This window comes from Talpa europaea (genome assembly GCF_964194135.1).
Source record: "Talpa europaea genome assembly, chromosome: 3".
Classification (NCBI taxonomy): Eukaryota; Metazoa; Chordata; class Mammalia; order Eulipotyphla; family Talpidae; genus Talpa; species Talpa europaea.
The window spans coordinates 68735555-68756001 of NC_140069.1; the positions used below are offsets into that span (position 1 = coordinate 68735555).

Below are 20447 nucleotides of genomic sequence, written 5' to 3' on the forward strand. Positions count from 1 at the left end.
AATCCTTAGAGTTGGAATCCTTTTATGAAAATAACCAAGTCAATCAAGTTGGCACTGGAAAAAAATGCATTGGTACTTATAGGGAAAATAAAACCAGTACCTTTAAGATCGTTAACAGCAATCAATGATATTAAAATTCTACAGGTCTAAAATATACTTATATAAGGAAATCTGAAAAAAATTCCCTAAATACCTCCCCCAAATCGTATTATTGATATTAGACTTCATTATTAGTGCTCATATTCTATCAAATGTATGTGAACAGTCATAGGCTCATTAAGAATGATCACAGTTTTAAAGCACAGTTTATAATTCCATGATGCACCTACCAGAACTACCCAAATCCATATACACCATATTTATTAAGGAAAATGGATTAGTATTTTCCAGTTGTGTCCTCTAAATTTTCAAAACAATATGAATTTCATATTCACTTATCAGTAATAATGTTTAGTGGGAAATATTTAAATCATTGAATTGGTACTAAGTAATCTAGACTAAAAAACCATATTCAAGTGAAACTAATTCATTTTCCAAGTACTTACTCAAATTTGAAATATGATAAATTCATTTAAAAGGATAATTTAATTTTTTACTATTTTACACACCAAGATTTAAATACACTATCCTCATAAATGCTTATGTTCCAAAATCCTGCAGTTACATAAACCTATAAAAACAAATGCCATTACTTTAAAATGTTAAGACAAAATACTTAAAACTTAGCAATTCTCAAAATGCATAATTAAAACCACTATATCACTGACCTACTAGGACAAGAATTTTATTTCTGTAATCTTTATTAATATATGATCATCCCCTAAGGGTCTCACCTGCTAGGCTTTTAAATAAATTTTGAAGGCAATTTTACAGTTCCTTTAAGTTAATACCACATACTCCTATAACCTAGCCACTTTACAAAACAGACAAAGGAAAAACTGCTTCAAAACTTCTTAGAAATGTTACTATAATTAAAAGCGGATTTTATTAACTCCTATATAATCAACCAGTGTGTCTTAATTGCCATGTACATTTTGATTGTGACATGCAAAACTGATTCTGCTTTGGAGAGATCCATAATCCCGAAAACAAAAGAGGGATAAACATTATGGGTTGAATTCAGACAACATATATTTGAAGGGAAGTCTTTCACATTAATGGATATAAAGTGAGAGGACGGGAGATTTAAGGTACCAGACTCTCTATCCATCAATATATAAAAATAATTCAACAGCATTTATATATATGGAGTTTTAACTGTCTGTATGGCATGTTTTCAAAGTGGAAAAGGAATTATCAGAGAGACTGCTTCAGACTATCAGTAACCATCAGATATGTATGACATCAATGTAATTCTATGTAAACTTCAACCATTAAAAACCTTTAAGAACGTATTCAAGGGTAATTCATTTCAAACCTATTTTAATAAATTACACATGCACTAATCTATATGTATATTTTCTGGGCTTTTTAGTCTTTGATAATTAGGATAGAATATCTGTGTTGAAATTGATAAATTTAAACAAACCATGATTGACTGCCAATGTAATACTGACCAAGAAATGGTAGCTCAAAGCTTTAACTTTGAATAAACATGACAGAAACATGTCAGGGCATATCTGAGAAATTTTTCCTTATTATCTACCACTTTTCTATTTTGTTCAGTGAATTCTTTAGAGGAATATTTTCACTAAAGTAGTATACACAGTGCTTTGAAATAAGAAAGTGGCCGAAAGTCTCAAGACACTTGGTAAAAGCACAACAAATTAAACTTTCAATTCAGCCTTAAAATATATGCCAGAGTGGAGGATAATGCAATGGATATAATATTCCCAGATAATATTAAGAGATGAAAAAATGCCATAGAAAAATAAAGATAAAGGCTGTTATGAAGAAAAAATGGAATGTATATTTTGATCACTCTATAATTCTATAAGAATTGCTTGAATTCAAACACCTTTTTCATAATATACTTGATAAAATCAAATTCAAAATATAAAACCTGGGAAGTCCTTCTTATCCAAAGAAGAATAAACTAGGTCATTTGTTCTCTGAAATACTCTGCAATTTCCACGTATACAAAGTATGATAAATGGTAAATGGTGTGTTTATATGAAAAGCTACCATAATTCTAATTTTTGCTACCTCAGGGAAGGTACTGTTACATATACCACATTAATATAACAGAAATGGCACAATTTCTGAGGACACATTTCACATTTTATTTACACTTTAAGACTAACTTTAAAATCTCAAAATCACATATCCATATACCTATTTCCTTTTTGTTGATTTCACTTAAACTTAAATGCATGGTTTGTCAAACAAAGACTGTAAACAAATATTTACCATGTCTCTTACATGTAACACACAGGAACTGCTTTTAACAGAAATTGATCGACCTCTCCCCCACGACATTTTTTTTATTATAAATACAAGTATCAAAACAATCCTGAACATATTTTTGATACTACTAGTAGTCAGCACCCACACCGCTTCAAAAATTAATACAATTTGTGACAATATTCATTATACCTGCTACTTTAGACAATTTAAACTATCTCTTTTTCTAAGCAAGATGGACAAAGCATGCTATTTAGCTTTTCCTTCTTGAGATTTTCACTTTTCAGAAATACACATGCTTCCAAAGCCATCCGATACTTCTAGTCATGCTTTCATCTTATAAACCTGAATTCAATTTTGAGCACTCTAGGTTTATGCTTCAATGACAAAGCCTTAACAAGAGAAAAAAAATTGTGCTGCATTTTTCCTCTTGTTACCTGAAAACAAAATGGGTGTACATATATTAATTATATTCTTTAAAATGTCCAGGTCATGTTTATCAGCTGGGATTCTTTTACTTAATGTGTGGGTATTTTGTATTGTGATATTTAATCAAGACATTAACATGAGTAGAAGGTTGTTGATTTAAGACAAGTTTAAGATCCACTAAAATTAATTATTGTATGTTTGTCCTTCTGGTGGCTGTGGAAGCTTCATATTTTCTTTGGACATCATTAGACGTCTTAGCTCTTGAAGTACAACTTTAATGCTATATGAATTTTGCCATTTTGCTAAGACTGGTATGCTCCGGGCATCCACCTGAAAGGGGGGAAAAAGAATAAAATTAACTACCAAGTTTAACATACTATGGCACCAATTTATTAAATAAACATTTTAGTAAGAAGTGCTTTTCAAAATTCATAGGCTGGGGCCTCCCTGGTGGCAAAGGGGTTAGGTCTCAGAACTATTGAAGCAATCCACAGCCACTGCAGCACAAGATCCCCAGCTAGGGAGCTAACCTACATGGTGCAGGAGACCTCTTCTGTTTCGCCCACCACTCCCTTTAGCAGTGTATTTCAGTCAATCCACCTGTTCTGTTTCCCACTCTGTCTCTAATGAATCCACCAACCTCTGACCTCCCCCCAACCCACACCTCTGGCTTGCACCCAATTTCTTTTATGCACAAATGAATAAATCTTTAAAAAAAATTCATAGGCTGGGTTTATTTTTATAGAAATGATAAAACTATAGGTTCACATATTTAGGGAAAATATTCCTTCTTTAAAAAGTGTTTCGGAAAAATTTGGGTCATTTTTGTCCATGTACTTCTCATACTTTAGAATAACAACATAGTAAACTTTGGACATGAGAAGTATTTGTGTTATAGTAATTATACTATAAATATATTTACCAAGTTCTTCTTGATAAGCGCAGAAGGTTCCTCCCCATCTGCAATGCTACTACCCAAAATTTGAGCAATTATCTCACACTGGTATTTAAGAAAGAATTTTGAGTCTAGTCTCCATTTCCAAATTGCTCTTTCCATTGTATTCTATTCAGTAAACACTAAATCTTCCACTGTGAAAGACTTAACAGAATGGAGTTGCAGCTCCTTCAAGGCCTCGTTTCTAAGAAACTGTCATCACTTGGAGTGTTCAGCAGCCACTCCCTGCACCAACCTAAGTATTGCTATTCTACCACCTCTACCCACACGTCTACCCCATCTCTGGCATTTGAAAAAAATAATCAGTGTCAATTATTTAACAGCATGCTGAAGAGTCAATAGCAGACAAATAGGAAGGTAACCAAAATACTTTCCAGAGGTAAAGCTGAGAAATGAGAATTCTGTATAGGCTTTGAAAAATTTCCACATATGCCCATGAAAGTGAAGAAATCACACACATGGACAGGGCTACGCACAGGCTCACAAAAACCTGAGAACCCCAAAACACTTACCTATGGCTGACCCTGAGCAAGATATAAAACAGATTATGCACCATAAACATGTGGGATTTAAGCCAGAAATGTAAGGTTTATTCATATTTTAAAAGTCAATCAATGCAATGCATCATATATTAATAGGAAACAAAAACCGACATCTCAGTAGATCCAAAAAAACATTTGACAAGATCCAACAACCATCACAAAAACACTCAACAAACTAGGAATAGAAGGGAATTATCCCAACCTAATAAAGGGCATCCAATGAAAATATATGGCTAACATCAAACTTAATGGTGAAAGGCTGAATGTTTTTCTAACATCAGGAATAAGACAAGGATGTACATTTGCATCACTGCTCTTTAATACTGAATGTACTAAAGGTTCTAGTCAGGCAATCAGGCAAGAAAATGAAAAACAGGCATTAGGATTGAAGAGAAAATAGTAAAACTATCTCTAATTGCAATTGACATATTTTATATATATGTGTGTGTATATATTTACACACACATATATATACACACACATAAAATTTAAAAAAAAAAACTTAGGTACCTACTAAAAAAATCATTAGAAATAATAAAGAAAAACAGCAAGGTTGCAGGACACATGATCAATGTACAAAAAGCCAGTATATCTGTAGTATATCTGTACATTTGCAATGAATAAAATAGACAGTATCATTTATAATAGGATAAGAGTAAAATAAAAAAGGCATAAATTTTGCAAAAAAGTATAAAACTTACACACTGTAAACTATAAAATATTGCTAACACATATTAAAGACCTAAATAAACAGAAATACCCACCCAGTTGTCCGAGCACCCTCTGTTGTGCAAAGAAATGAAATTAGACCACTCACTGGCACCATACACAAAAATTAATTTAAAATGGAGTACAGAACTAAATTAAGAAATAAAGGTAGAAAACTATTAGAAGAAAACAGAAGTAAATTTTGTGATTAGCACCTAAGTATAATCAATAAAAGAAAAGGTAGATAAATCGATATATCAAAATTTTTAAATTATAAACCATACCATCAAGTAAGCAAAGACACAATCCACAGAATGGAGAAAATACTAGCAGATCATACTTGTTATAACTGGCTCTTGTTCAGCATATCAGAAATCTTGCAAGTCAGTAATATAAGGTCAAATATCACAACTAAAATATGGGCAGATATATGAGGTAAGTAGTTTTTATGAATGGTATATTTGTACTCCTCCCAAAATTCTTATGATGAAATCTTTATTCTACAAGGATATTATAAAATGAAGACTTTGGGACAAAGTTGTCCCTCAGTATTCCCAGGGAATTGGGTACAGGGTCCGGAGAATACTAAAATCCACAGATGCCTAAGTTTCATATAACATGATGTAATATAACGTGCACACATCATCCTGTACATTTTAAATCCTCTTTAGATCAGTTACATACCTAAACAGTATAAACACTATTTAGTTGTTACAGTATATTTTTTGAGACTAAGGACAAGAAGGGACAACAAAAACAAAAAACACCTCCTGACATGTTCAATACAGAGGGCAGCAACCTGGTATGCATTTTCAATCTGTACCAAAGGCTGAAAATAATTAGCTTTAGATGGAGTCATGAGGGTGGAACCCCCATGATGGGATCAGTCTTCCTTTAAGAAGAGAAAGTAACTAGAGCTCACTGTCTGATCCATGTGAAGACACAGCAAGAAGTCCGTGTCTGCAAATTAGGACAAGGGCCCTCACCTGTAACACCTCATCATTTTGTTCCCCTGATCTTAAACTTCTCAAGAACTGTGAGAAATAGGTTTCCAGAAATTTATTGTGAGAAATAAATTTCTGTTTAAACCACCATTCTACGCAGCTTTTTTAAATGGCTCCCAAAGATCTTCAACTCCTGATAGTCATTCATGTCCTATGTAATCCTTCCCTCTGAGTACTGGCTAGACCTAGTGATTTGCTTCCAATAATATAATATTGAGAAGTAATTTTGATATTATGTCACAAAAGCTCTCTGGCTTCCATCTTGCCCTTTCTTGTTTAACAGCCAAAAGTCAACTGCTATGTTGTAAACTACACCCTGTAAAAAGGCCTGCATGGGAAGGAACTAGGCAATAGTATGCAAGAAACGATGGCCCTTGATCCAAAAGTCCACAAAGAACTGAATCCTGAAACTAACCACAAATGAAGGTGGAATCCTTCATTTAGGGCATTCAGATGAGCAGAAGCTAATATTTTCATTGCAGCCTTGTGAGAGACCCTGAGTCACAGGAACCAACATTCCTGGCCCACAGAAACTGAGATAGTGAATCCATGCTATTTTAAAATACTTTTGAAAAAATATACAAAGGATCTTAATAGACATTTCTTCAAAGATATACAAATGGCTAGTAAGCATGTAAAAATACTGAATTGTTAGCCTAAAGAATTGCAAATCAAAATCAAAATGAATACCACTTCATACCCACTAGTAATCAAAAGACACTATGGAGTTACACTAATAAAAAAGATGGTAAGGGGCCTCCCCAGTGGCACAGCGGTTGAGCACTGGGCTGCAAAGCTGCCCACAGCCTCTGCAGTGCTGGTTCAATCCCCAGCCACCAGGCGAGGGTCCCACATGGCGCGCAGACCTCTCCTGCCGCCCGCTGCTCCCCTCAGCAGTGTATTTCGTCAGTCTGCCTGCTCTGTTCCCCGCTCTGGCTCTGGTAAATTCTCTCACCCTCCCGTACTTCTGACTGTACCCAGTGCTTGTGTAAATAAATAAATCTTAAAAAAAAAAAAAAAAAAGATAGTAAGGCCTCCCTGGTGGCACAGCAGATTGAGCGCAGAGCTCTGAAGCTGTCCACAGCCTCTGCAGCGCCATTTCAATTCCCAGCCGGCCAGGGAGATACCCACATGGCGCAGCAGACCTCTGCTGTCTCGCCCACTGCTCCCCTCAGCAGTGTACTTTGGTCCTTCTGCCTGTTCTGCTACGTGCTCTATCTATGGTGAATTCTCTCACCCTCCTGCACCTCTGTCCTGTACCCCAGTGCTTGTATAAATAACTCTTTAAAAAAAAAAAAAAAAGAAAAGTAATATGTGTTGGCAAGGATATGAAAAAACTGAAACACTTATACACTGCTGTTGAGATGGCAAAACTGCATGTTCACTTTGAAAAACCATCTGACAGTTTCTGAAAAAAAGAACACAGATTTATCATATGACACAGCAATTCCACACCTAAGTATACAGCCAAGATATATAAAAATTCCAACACAAAATCTCATACATGTTCACAGCAGCTTTATTCATGATAATCCAAAGGAAAAAAAATCTGATGTTCATCAGATGATATAATGAAATAGCCCATATAACATCCATATGTTATTAATAATAAAAAGGAATAAAGCACAGATATATGCTACAACACAGTGACCTTGAAAATCTTAAGTGAAAGAAATTAATCACAAAAGAAAACATACTGCATGGTTCCATTTACATCAAAAGTTCACAATAGGTAAATCTATAAAAGCAGAAAGTAAATGAGCAGTTGTTTAAGGTAGCAAAGGTGGGATGAAAGTGGTAACAAATGGGTAAGGTGTTTACTTTGCACAGGACAAAAATGTTCCAAAATAGGATTGTGGCAATGGTCCAAAAGCCTGTGAATACTAAAAAACAGTGAATTATAAACTTTAAATGAGTGAATCATATGACATGTGTTATACAACTGCTTAAAAAAATATAAAAATAAAAATAAAATTGTTGGGCCTCCCTGGTGGTGCAGGTGGTTGAGCGCCACACTGTGAAGTTGTTCGCAGCCTCTGCAGCACAGGTTCAATCCCGGCTGGCCAGAGAGAATCCCACATGGTGCAGCAGACCTCTCCTGTCTCACCCGCTGCTCCCCTCAGCAGTGTGTCTCGTCTGGGACTACATCAAACTCAAAAGCTTCTGCACAGTAAGAGAAATCATAACTAAAAGAAAGATACATCCTATGGAATGGCAGAAAATATTTGCACACCATATATCTGATAAGGAACTGATATCAAAGATATACAAAGAACTCACATAAAACAAAGCAAAAAAAGAAAATAACCCAATCATGAAATGGACATAAGTGCTAAATAGGCATTTCTCCAAAGAAGATTTACAGATGGGCCAACAAACACATGAAAAAATGTTCACCATCACTTACCATCAGGGACATGCAAGTCAAAACCACAATGAAATACCACTTCACATCAGTAAGAATGGCCCATATTAAAAGAAAAGAAAGAAAAAAAAAATAGAAACAATAAGCACTAGTGAGGGTGGGGAGAAAAAGGAACCCTTTTACACTGCTGGAGCAATGTAGATTGGTTCAGCTCCTTTGGGAAGCAGTGTGGAGGTTTCTCAAAAGACTAAAAATGGATCTGCATATCAACCAGCAATACTGCTCCTAGATAGCTACCCAAAGAAAATAAATCTATTTACAATAGACAAGACATGGAAACAACCTAAATGCCCCAAAAGAGATAAGAGAATTGGGCCTCCCCTGGTGGCACAGCACTTGAGCGCTGGACTGCGAAGCTGCCCGCAGCCTCTGCAGTGCTGGTTCGATCCCGGCTGCTGGCGAGGGTCCCACATGGTGCGCAGACTTCTCCTGCAGTGCCCACTGCTCCCCTCAGCAGTGTATTTCGTCAGTCTGCCTGTTCTGTTCCCCGCTCTGGCTCTGGTGAATTCTCTCACCCTCCCACGCTTCTGACTGTACCCAGTGCTTGTATAAATAAATAAATAAATCTTTTAAAAAAGAGAGAGAGATCAAAGAATCAAGAAGATGTGATATATATGCACAGTGGAATACTACTCAGCAATAAAAAAGAAACTCATGCCATTTGCTGCAACATGGATGGAACTGGAAAGGATTATGCTAAGAGAAACAATCAAGTAGGTAAAATGTGAATATTGTATGGTGCCACTTATATGTTGAAAATAGAAAAAACAAACACAGGGTCAAAGAGAAACCTTAAAACCAAACTTTCAAAGCTGACCATAGATCAGCAGCTTTCAGAGGGGAAATGGGAGTGTGGAGATGGGAGGAGAGCACAATGGATTATAATCGAGGACTATCGTGTTCTGGTGTAGAGTTGCTATGTTGACTATAGCTGAAGGTAGCAATCCTATATTGTCAAAACAACAGCAAGCATGTAAAGATGATACTTCAATAAAATTTTTTTTAATTTTAAAAAGTAGCAATTCCCATCATCTATTTTAAACAGATTCCACAAGTGAACAAAGGTTTACAAAGTGGAGCGACCATAAAGCTACTTCCAAAGCAGAAACAAACACTCTAGCTGTAAAGATAAACAATAGTCAGGGTTCAACACATGCAAATCAATAAATGGTATATATCATCTTAATAGAATAAAAGATGAAAATCATGATTATCTCAACGGATAGTAAAAAAGCACTTGACAAAACACAACCTTTTATTAATAAAAACCCTTAATAAAGTAGGTATAATAGAAACATAACTCAACAGAAAAAGGTCATGTAATTAACAAACCCACAGCCAATTTCATACGTAACAGTGAAAGGTTCAAAGATCTTCCTTTAAGATCAGAAACAAGACAAAGATGGTAGCACTCAAGTACTAGCCAGAGCAATCAGGCAAGAAAAAGAAATAAAAGGCATCCAAACAGGGAAGGAGGAAGTAAAATTGTCTATGTCTGTAGCTGATACACTCTGATATAGAGAAAACCCTAAAAACTCCACAAAAAAACTACTATAATCATTGAATTAGTAAAGTTGTAGGACACAAAATCTACATACAGAAAATAGTTGTGTTTCCATACACTAATACTAAACCTCCGAAAAAGAAATTAAGAAATAATTTAAAAAAAAAAAAATAGTCAAGTAAACATAATTGACTGCAAATCCTGTGAAATACCAACAGAGTGCAAAAAATGTGGGGGTGGTGAGGGAGCATATAGGAAGAGGCAGGAGGGAGAAAAGCATTGGAAAATAATTACCATGTCAGAATAAATCTGCATGTTATCAGTCCACAGTATACAATAATCTCCAAGACTTCATAAAGTATTTATGTTTTACTATGCTAACCACTAAGAAGGTATAATTTTTGCCTAACCAAAGTTATTGAATACCCATAATTCATTAGGTATATAAACAACCTCTAAACATATAAAATTATCCTGGTGCAATCACCAAGGATGAATGTGAAATTTTGTGCTATTTATTTATTCCTTATAAGTAATTACATACTGAAATATCAATCAAGAAAAAAACTGATGCCCAATAAATTCGCCCTACTTCCATCCCGCTAAACATATCCTATATTCTAATAACTAAAATCAATATTTATTATTTTATTTTCAAAGCCCCATTCCAGCTTGTCAATATGGAATGATGGTGGGAATGGACAGTTAGCAGGTCAGACATGGATGCCGGCCCACGGTGAATAACTTGTCAATATTTGATCAAATGAAAACAAGCCCCATATCTCAAAAAACATTTCACTTAGGGCCTTCCTGGTGCCACAGGTGTTAAGTCTCAGCTCTATCCAGCTATTGCCAACTCCTGTAGCATGAGTTTGATTCCCAGCCAGGAAAGGAACCCACATGGCACAGCAGACCTCTCCCGTCTTGCCCGCTGCTCCCCTCAGCAGTGTATTTCAGTAGATCTGCCTGTTCTGCTCCCCACTGTCTCTGGTGAATCCTCGCACTCCCCTTCCCCCACAACTCTGGCCTAGGCCCCAAGTTTTGTATGCATAAATTAATTAATTTTTAAAAAATTTCCACTTCTCAATGTATGCTCTCAAGCAGTGCTATTCAAAGTTTGTTCCATGGGAACAGTAACAAAATTTGGTGGCTGTTTTTTTAAAGACTTATTTATTTATTTATACAAGAACCGGGGTACAGGCCAGATTCATGGGAGGGTGAGAGGATTCACCAGAGACAGAGCAGGGAACAGAACAGGCAGACTAACGAATTACACTGCTGAGGGGAGCAGCAGGCGAGACAGGAGAGGTCTGCCGCACCATGTGGGACCCTCGAAGGCTGACCGTGATGGAATTGGTGCTGCAGAAGCTGTGGACAGCTTCACAGCGCTGCACTCAACGGCCTGCGCCACCAGGGGAGGCCCAGGAAACAGTAACAGAATTTGAACCTATTTTTACTGGTCCATGACAAGAAAAACACAGAAATTCAGAGTAAGACTTTTTATAGATTTCTATGGCAATTTAACAGAGAAATTTTAATTTTTAAAAACCTGAGCTTTTATTTTTTTTTTATCATTTTCCTAGTAATTCATTTTAATTGTACTTTAAAAAAATATCCACAACATATTAGAACCTGAGAAGCACGTCTCCAGGGCATATTGAGAATACTTGTACAAAAATGTTCATGTGGCAATCTTTCCACTGAAAACTAAAAATCTGTTTGCCCATCAAATGAAGAGTGGGATATTAAACAACTAAAAAGGAACAATATAATTTGCATGACTCAAAATGGATAAATAACAAATCACTGAGATTTGATTCCACATAAAAGTGATATAATCTAGAGGCACTAAATTCAAGATGGGACTCCTTCTAAGCGAAGAGCAAAAGAAAAGTGAGAGAAGAGATATACATAATTACTTGTAATTTTTCTTTAAATTTTTTTTTAAAAATCTATTACAAATAAGACAATTATGTTAAAATTTGACAAAGGCAGGTAGAGAATGTTGTTCATATCATTCTCTAAAACCTGCCTGTTTATAAGCAATATTTCCTTCAGAAACATGAGATAAAAAAGGTGAAAAATTATAATAAATTCAAAAAAAGGGAAAGAATAACAGTGACTATAACAGAGTAACGAAAGGAATACAGTTCAGATTTGGGGATTAGGGAAGATTTCTCTGACAAAGTGACATTTACAAAGATGTGACAGATCTCTAAAAGTGGGGAAGATGTCCAAACAGAAAGTGTAAACATCCTGAGTTTAAGTGAAAAGTGTGCAGGGCAGAATGTACCCTCCGCGGCTATAGAAACTATTAAGGATTTTAAAACACAGATGAAACAAGAAACATATATGTGTTTTAATAAAATCTCTCTGGCCTCTGGCTTTATAAAGATTAGAGGGGGTAAAACAGTGGACTCAGAGAGGTTGCTGCCAGGGTCCACATAAGAGATGATGGTCAGATTCATTTGGTGACAATGTAAACAGAATAATGAGATGTGATGAAGTTATACTTTCATCAAAGACTGACAGGACTTAGTGACAGATGATCAGCTGAAGGAAGAGAGGTAGAGAGGGGGGCAAAATGTTTAAAGGAAAAAAAGGACAAAAGCCCATAAGATCAGATTACTTTGTTAGAGGTAAATTTGAAATTTAATCTTAAATTTCTTAATTACCCTAACAATGTACTGGCAAATTACTAAATTTATGGAGTCTATAATAGGAAAACTAATAGTTGAGAAGAACAGCTGCTCCTGGTAGAAAAATTTAATAAAAATATCTTCCGATAACACTACTACCACTTCTCTTTATCCTATTTCACAGAAAAAGTTAAATATACATATTGCGATTTCTGAAATAATTAATGAATGAACAGAAACAGAAAGAGTTTAGGACAACCTTTTCAAAAGGAAGGAAGAAACATGGGAAAATAGAAACTATAAAATGATTTATTTAAATCTGAATATATCAATAATTATCAAATATTAAATATAAGTGAGGGCCCTCCCCCCACCCCAGTGGCGCAGAGTTGAGCGCTGGGCTGCAAGGCTGCCCACGGCCTCTGCAGCACCGGTTCGATCCTCAGCCAGCGGTGAGGGTCCCACATGGCGCGCAGACCTCTCCTGCCGTGCCCTCTGCTCTCCTCAGCAGTGTATTTTGTCAGTCTGCCTGTTCTGTTCCCCGCTCTGGCTCTGGTTAATTCTCTCACCCTCCCGCACTTCTGACTGTTCCCAGTGCTTGTATAAATAAATAAATAAATAAATCCTAAATAAACAAATGAATAAATAAATAAATATAAGTGAACTACATGTTCAAATTACAAATACTGATAGACTGACAAAAGAGACACTAAGGGCCCAGCTATGAGCTGGCACACACGAGGTAGGGTGGTTTGGAAATGACCCAGCATGTCCAGAGCTGAGATTTCTAATAACCTTTCTACCTTCCTCCTATATTAGGATTATGCTCTTAGTGTATACTGTGGGGAGGTGCCTGTCCCTCTGGGACCCAGCTGAAGGCCTGGGGTTGGGGGCTGAGGATCAACTTGTGTCCAGGGATCAACTTGTTACCAAAATTAAATTAACAAATGGGGTAATGTGGCAAATATAAGTATATTGGGAATAATGGAAGCCAGGTTTCTTACTTTTTTGGAGGAAGGAATTACAAATATGGAAGAAATCTGGTGTTAATGCTGCAGTAATGGAATGGAATTGGAGGTATTGATATTAACCCATTTTTTATGAAAATCTATTTTTTAGATGATGATAGGCAAACAGATAAATGAAAGTTTAACATTATCATTATAAATGAAAGAACAGAAGGGAAGGGCCTCCCTAGTGGCTTAGGGGTTAAGTGGCTTAGTGGCTTAGGGGTTATGTTTCACTGCTATCACCATTGCTGCCTGAGTACCTGAGTTGGATCCACAGCCAGGGAACTAACCCATATATAGTGTAGCAGACCTCTCCTGTCTTGCCTGCTGCTCCCCTTAGCAGTGTATTTCAGTAGATACACCTGTTCTGCTCCCTACTCTGTCTCTGGCGAATCTTCTCACCATCCCTACCACTGGTCTGCACCCCAGTTCTTCTATGCATAAATAAATAAAATCTTTTGAAAAAAGAAAAGGGAGGGAAGAAGAGGCATACATATGTGATACATTAGATAAGACTATGAATATGAAAAAATTTTCAAGATGTTAATTTTATATTCAGTGGGGAAAGGGAACAGAGGGATAGGATGAAGATCATACATGTATACTAAGGATATTGACAGCATTATTTCAAAACAAAGACGGACAGTGTTCTTTACTTCTTAACATGTATTGTGCCATGCTCTCACCATGGCACCTTGAGATTTAGGTTTGTGTTAAGTTTTAACATGACCTAACAATCCATTTATATTGAAAATTTAACTATTTCTACTAACTACCTGGTGTGAGTCAGGCAGAGCGTGTCATTCTTATTTGCTGTAAATAGACAATGCTCAGCCATAACTGTTCTAATACAAACATACTTGTTCCTCAAAGAAAAGCCTCCTCTTCGTGAACATTCATTCTTTTAATCTCAACAAATGTATTTTTACCCTAAGGAAAAATAACACTGAAAGAGATAAAACAATCATCTTTTTGCCAAAGAATTCAACTGAAACATGACTAATGAAGCAATTAAAAAAGTGCTAAGAGAAGTGTTACCATCACATCTATCTAGACTGGTACAGAAAGGTTTTTAAGGATAGGCTGCTAAGAGAGTAACAACATAAGATAAACTTCCTTAGACGCTCAGCCAAATTAAGGACCTTTTTATTTTAACTTTCTCTTAACTATGTACTATAGATTATATGAAAATAAAATGACTACTTTAACTTACCATTCCACTGGAATTATTTATTCCATTCATATTAATTTTGGTTACAAATCTAACTGATGGAGGAGCTTCTGGGTATTTAGGTCCACATTCTACTTTCAGGCTATATATTCTGTTTTCATAATTTGTCTGGAAGGCAAAAAAATAATAACATTCAAGTAATAACAAAGGAAAAGTACAACAGAAAAAAATCGATGTATGTATGATCAAGAATTTACTTTCCTGCATTTATATTTATCTAACCTATACTGTATGGCTAGAAAAAAAAAAAATGCAGTAATCTTACTTAAAAGTAGGTTTTATAAAATTAAAATTAGTCTACAAAAGTAACATCAAAATGTTCAGAACTTGCTTTTTGTGGTACAAACAATGCCTATAAAAATCAAAAGGAAAAAAAATCAAACCTAATTTCTAATTTAGATATTACTAAAAAAGTTTACATCATAGGGGAAGTTAAGTACTTGACTGAGGCACATATATATAAAGGTTCCCATCTGTACAGGACAATTCTGTTTAATCCTATTGTTCCAGTATTAATTATTAACAATACTTTTCTTTCTCAAAAGGATCCAGTTAGACAATAAATTCTATGGTTACCCAATATACAACAATCAATAAATTCTAATAAATAAAATAACACCATATTTTACCATCTTACAGCAATAAAATATAATTACTTCATTTCTCTATTAATATTTGCACTAGTATTTCACTTTGTGTCTTCTCAATCCACTATCTGAATTGAGAGACACAAGAGCAAATTTCATGTTTTCACCTCATTTTAAAATAGCTTCTTAATTGAGAAGTTTAACAGTAAGTACCATATTGATAAAAGAGACATTTTAAAGCTACAAGAGTTAATGCTGCTAAATTAACAGGGATTATTTTCATGCCTATACTTAACTTTTCTTTTCCCTTATGCTTTGCTTATATGGCTCAGCATACAATTAAAAGAGGGAAGTAAAAAAAAATAATGACAGTGACAATTTAATATCAGCTCCTATATAAATCCGGGGGGGGGGGGGAAGCTAACTATATAAATTTTACTTGGCCAAACTGATCCAGAATTTCCTTTCCTTAAGTAATGAGTGTTACTCTAAGTGGAAGTAAGATCTGGGCTATTAAACTACTGTAATTTAATATGTGTACAATAACCTGGTACAAGTATAATTAAATATCTCAATATTCAAAAAAAGCTGTATGAAATGTATCCAAGTTTAATAGCCAACATGTATTAACTATAAGCCTAGCACTTTGGATATGTATAAGGACTGTGAGCAGACAGATCTCAAAGAAATGACCTAGTCTGTGGTTCTCCACTCTGGATGCACATAAATCTCTAAAATGTTTTGCATTCAAAAAATAATAGTTCCCCCAAAATTCCATAATATTAAAAATACTCAAAGTATGTGAAAATAACTAGAACTCTCCTACTTTGCCGGGTATAGAAAATGGTATAACCATTTTGGAAACAATCTGTTATTTTCTTATAAAAAGATAAATAAGCATATACCTACCCTTTGTAGCAATTCCAATCCTAGGCATTTTACCCAAGAGAAATGCAAAAAAAAAAAACACCTCTGTTCACAAAGACTTATAAAGAAGGCTCATACCAACTTATAATAGCCAGAAAGTAGAACAAATCCAAAAGTGAGACCTGATAAACACATTCTGATATACACATACTGTAAAGTACTACTCAATAGTGAAAAGATGTAGTAGTTCTACCTGGTTCAACACAGCGAAATTTCTGAGACATTATACTGAGCCAAAAGAGTGCACACTGCATGATTCTACCTCCACAAAGTTCCACAACAGGTGAGACTACTCTAGGGTGCAGGAAGCAGTGGTGGGATGGTGGTGAGGATAGAAAGAGGCACAGGAACTTTCTGCAGTGACAAATGTTCTGTATCTTTTCAAGGTTATGGGTAACAAGATACATTTATTAGCACTCACAGATCTGTGTATTTCACTGGACATAAATTATACTTTAAGATTTAAAAAGCCTCTAAATTAATCTGTTTATCTAATCCAAAACTTAGAGTGAACATCATCCTAACTTTTGATACCTTGAATTTATTTTATCACCTCTAAACTTCAGAAGCCAATTATTTCTGTTATCAAACAAAAGAGCAAAATAAAAGAGAAGAGAGTAGTAAAAGGAATAATATTTACCATGCACTATAGTCAGGTACCTTACTAGTGTGTATTAATCATTTAATTCTCAAAATTTCTGAAGATTGGGATAGTTCCTCCAAGGTAACTGAGAAAAGTCATTAATCTTTATGCTAAAACATTGCTTCAGAAAATATAATCATAAACATATAGGGAATAACAAAATGCTAATTATATAGATCCAAACAAATACTGGAATAACATTAAAAAATAAGGACCTTAATAATATATAAAACAAAAACAATTAAACAAGCAACAGGATATTAAGTAAGAAGCTTCCTATTTTCCTGGTTGGATACAGATACATAAATACAGGGGCAAATGACCTTTGCAATGTATTTCCTCTTCCTGACCCTCCTGGCATCCAAAGAAAGTGAACAGGGGCTCAAAAATTGCATGCCATAGGAAGAATCTAGTTAAAGAGAAGCCAAGCATGGCCTTTGCAGCATCTTGCCCAAGTGGCCCATGGAGAACAGCTCCCCTCTCCACTGAAATTAACAGCCTTCATCCCCAACTGGGCGCAGCCTGGACAACTTCCTATAGTTGACACCAGGAAAGGTAGCTATCAACAGCTTGGGGAGTTCTATTAGTTATCAAACTGGGTGAGAGTTCAAGTACCAGCTACTCTTCCACATCTGTGAACTGTACTGTGTAACAGCCCACAAAATAGATGATGAACTCATACAGAGGTACCAAAACATTCTTAAAGTTTAAAGTCCCACTGGATGTAGTGGCTGGAGAAAATCCAAATCTAAATAATTTCAAATTTATAGTACACCAAGTTCAGACTGTCAAATCTTTAAACTATTCACTAATTAAGAATGTTGGTAAGTTATAAGCACTTTTTTTTAACCAAACATGCCATGGTAATAATGTCCACAGGCAATGAAAATTCAAGGTTTTCGTTAAAAATACCAAGTTATGAAACCATCAAGAATTTTAACCTTATATATTGTATTTCCTTCCTCAAATGTCTTACAGAAAATTAGAGCAGGAAAGGGAAGAGACAGATTATGAGTTAGTAGAATGAACAAAATTTGCAAAGGAATATCAGGAAATATAAAACATACATTAATTCTCTAAAATTAACATTGCTAATTACCTGATGTATTAGTCTTTTGTGATCAAGAGGAAATCTAAACTCTACCAAACAGCAAAAAGGTTGAAATGTTCTCAGCACAAGGTAGCAAACAGTATACAATGAAACCAAAGACTTAAAAACAACCTTCAAATTTGCGTTCTTTCCATCAAGTAAAAAAAATTGCATTTTTTCCATCAAGTAAAAAAAACATATTTCAAAGACTCAATGCATGGAATGGAGTAAATGGGACCTATAAGGAATGCAACAGAAAAAAAAAAAATTCCCAAAACTGGAAAAGATTTTTGAGTAAAAATAAAATATCATTTAACTTGAAAAAGATTCTAAGAATAAAGCACATTGGGCCTGTTACCAACAACACTAGAAAATATGTAGAATCATAGATTTTTCAATATATTTTATAGATGAAAAAATTTAGGCTTATACCATTTATATAGCAAGTCAAATATCAGGGCAAATAGCAACATGTTCTCACTACAAACCCATTTAGAAACTCTTGGTTACACACAAGTGGGTTAATAATATTTGATATCAAAATAAGCTGTCTGCTCTTCCCAGGTACTGCCTCCATTGCCTCAGCTTTCCTCTCCTCTATAATATTCTCCATCCCCATAATATCACTTTCTGAAATCCTACCAATCAGTCCTTCAAGGTTAATTCCAAAGGCCAATTTCTTCCACTGCTCAGCCTTCCTCTATTATTCCAGCTAAAAGAAACATATTCTAAAGCCCCTAGTGAACTTTCTCTGCTATATTTAGAATCTGTCATTTGTAACTTTTCTCCTACTAAACTGCAAATGTCTTGATGGCAATGACCATATCAATCTTTCCCAACAATCCTCCAGAAAAAAAAAAAAAAAAATCAAGCATTATCTCTCGCACATGGAAATATCAATAATGTATATAAGAGAATTATCTGTTAGAAATGCTTTACTTTAACAACAATATTATGAAAGAAAATACTTACTCTAAAGTGACAATAAATATTAGAAAAAATGTATAATTTATAGCACTGACCCTTGGTGGCCCAATAATCATGCCTGTCCACCTTGTAAGTGTCATATCTTCATCATCTTCAAGGCCCCAGCTAACCGTACCATCGCCCACTCCTTTTTGTCCTTCTTCAAGTTCTTCCAACAAGCGAAAATTACGAGGAACTTTAACTCCTATACAAAAAAATGTCAATGTCAATGTAAAAAAAGCTCATAACTGTAAGAGCTACACATATTCAAATTCAGCTTTTTCCAAATTAACCTTTGCAAACCACTTCCCAAAAAAAAACAAAATTCCCCTTTAAAAGCATTCTGCCCCAGAAAATGGTGAACGTAATAATCTATGAAAATGAAATCACTAAAGAAAGCACTAATCACTTTTATACTGACATAAATCAATCATAAGGAAATCATGAAAAGTGAGTATTTTCCACAATTGAATTTCCATTCCTATCCAAGAACAATATGCATCAAATAAATGGGCATGACCAGAAAGTTCACAGTTATATTTCATTAATATACACACTCTAATCCTTTTTAAAGAATAAAGTTCCGTTTTTAAAAAATACATTGAAAGGTACTATTTTCTAGAAGGCTGAGCAGTACCACCCACAGTGCCCAGTCAGTATCTTCTCTTGTTCCAATCACTACCAATAGAACACTCTCCCATGTCAGCACCTATACTTAATCATTACCTAGGGAGTACTAGATTTGAAAACAGATTTCCTTATGAATATAACAGTTTTCCAGGACATGCCTTTTACCTCCTTGCCCACCTAAATATTTTCACAATTTTCTAACCTTTCTCATCCCTCCATTTCTACCCCATCACTCCGCTATTTTTAAAATCATAACACAGAAGCATTCCTCTGTACCTAGAATCTCCTAGTCTTTCACAGCTACCAAACCTCAATCTCATTAAACCTGGTCTTTGCCACCATCTTGACCTCCAATGCCTGGAATTCAACCCAATCCAATCTTCCAACTGATCACAACCTTTCCTAGAGTTACTGGCATGGTGTCTCCAAAGGAAAGGATCAACAGTCCTCCGTGTTTTCAACAGCAGCTAACATCAATCACCCTACAGTCCCACTACATGATCCTGAAAAAATTTGGTTAGACACCCTTAGAATCTGCTCTGGCTCTCTCTGGTGCATATTCTCTCTCTCTCTCTCTCTTCTCTCTCTCTCTCTCTCTCTCTCTCTCTCTCTCTCTCTCTCTTTCTCTCTCTCTCTCTCTCACACACACACACACACACACACACACACAATTATCAGGCATAAAGTGATGTTTCCTTTAAAGCCTGTTATTTGGTTTAACCACCCTCTTGCAGAAGCCTTTTTCACTTACTAACACATAGTAACCTTTCCATACATAATGAAAAGTAGTTTTCCACTTTATAAACTGTGCTTC

At 35.3% G+C, this 20447-nt stretch overlaps 1 protein-coding gene across 1 annotated transcript; it reads right to left on the bottom strand.

Annotated features, from left to right (window-relative positions):
• Positions 1-2955: 2955 nt before the first annotated feature.
• Positions 2956-19104, bottom strand: UBE2V2 (ubiquitin conjugating enzyme E2 V2; the record flags this gene model as incomplete). Its single annotated transcript, XM_084230917.1, has 3 exons — positions 2956-3102; positions 14773-14898; positions 19060-19104. The coding sequence occupies 3 exons, from the start codon at positions 19102-19104 to the stop codon at positions 2956-2958; spliced, it is 318 nt and encodes a 105-aa protein (XP_084087043.1).
• Between the last annotated feature and the right edge of the window lie 1343 nt (positions 19105-20447).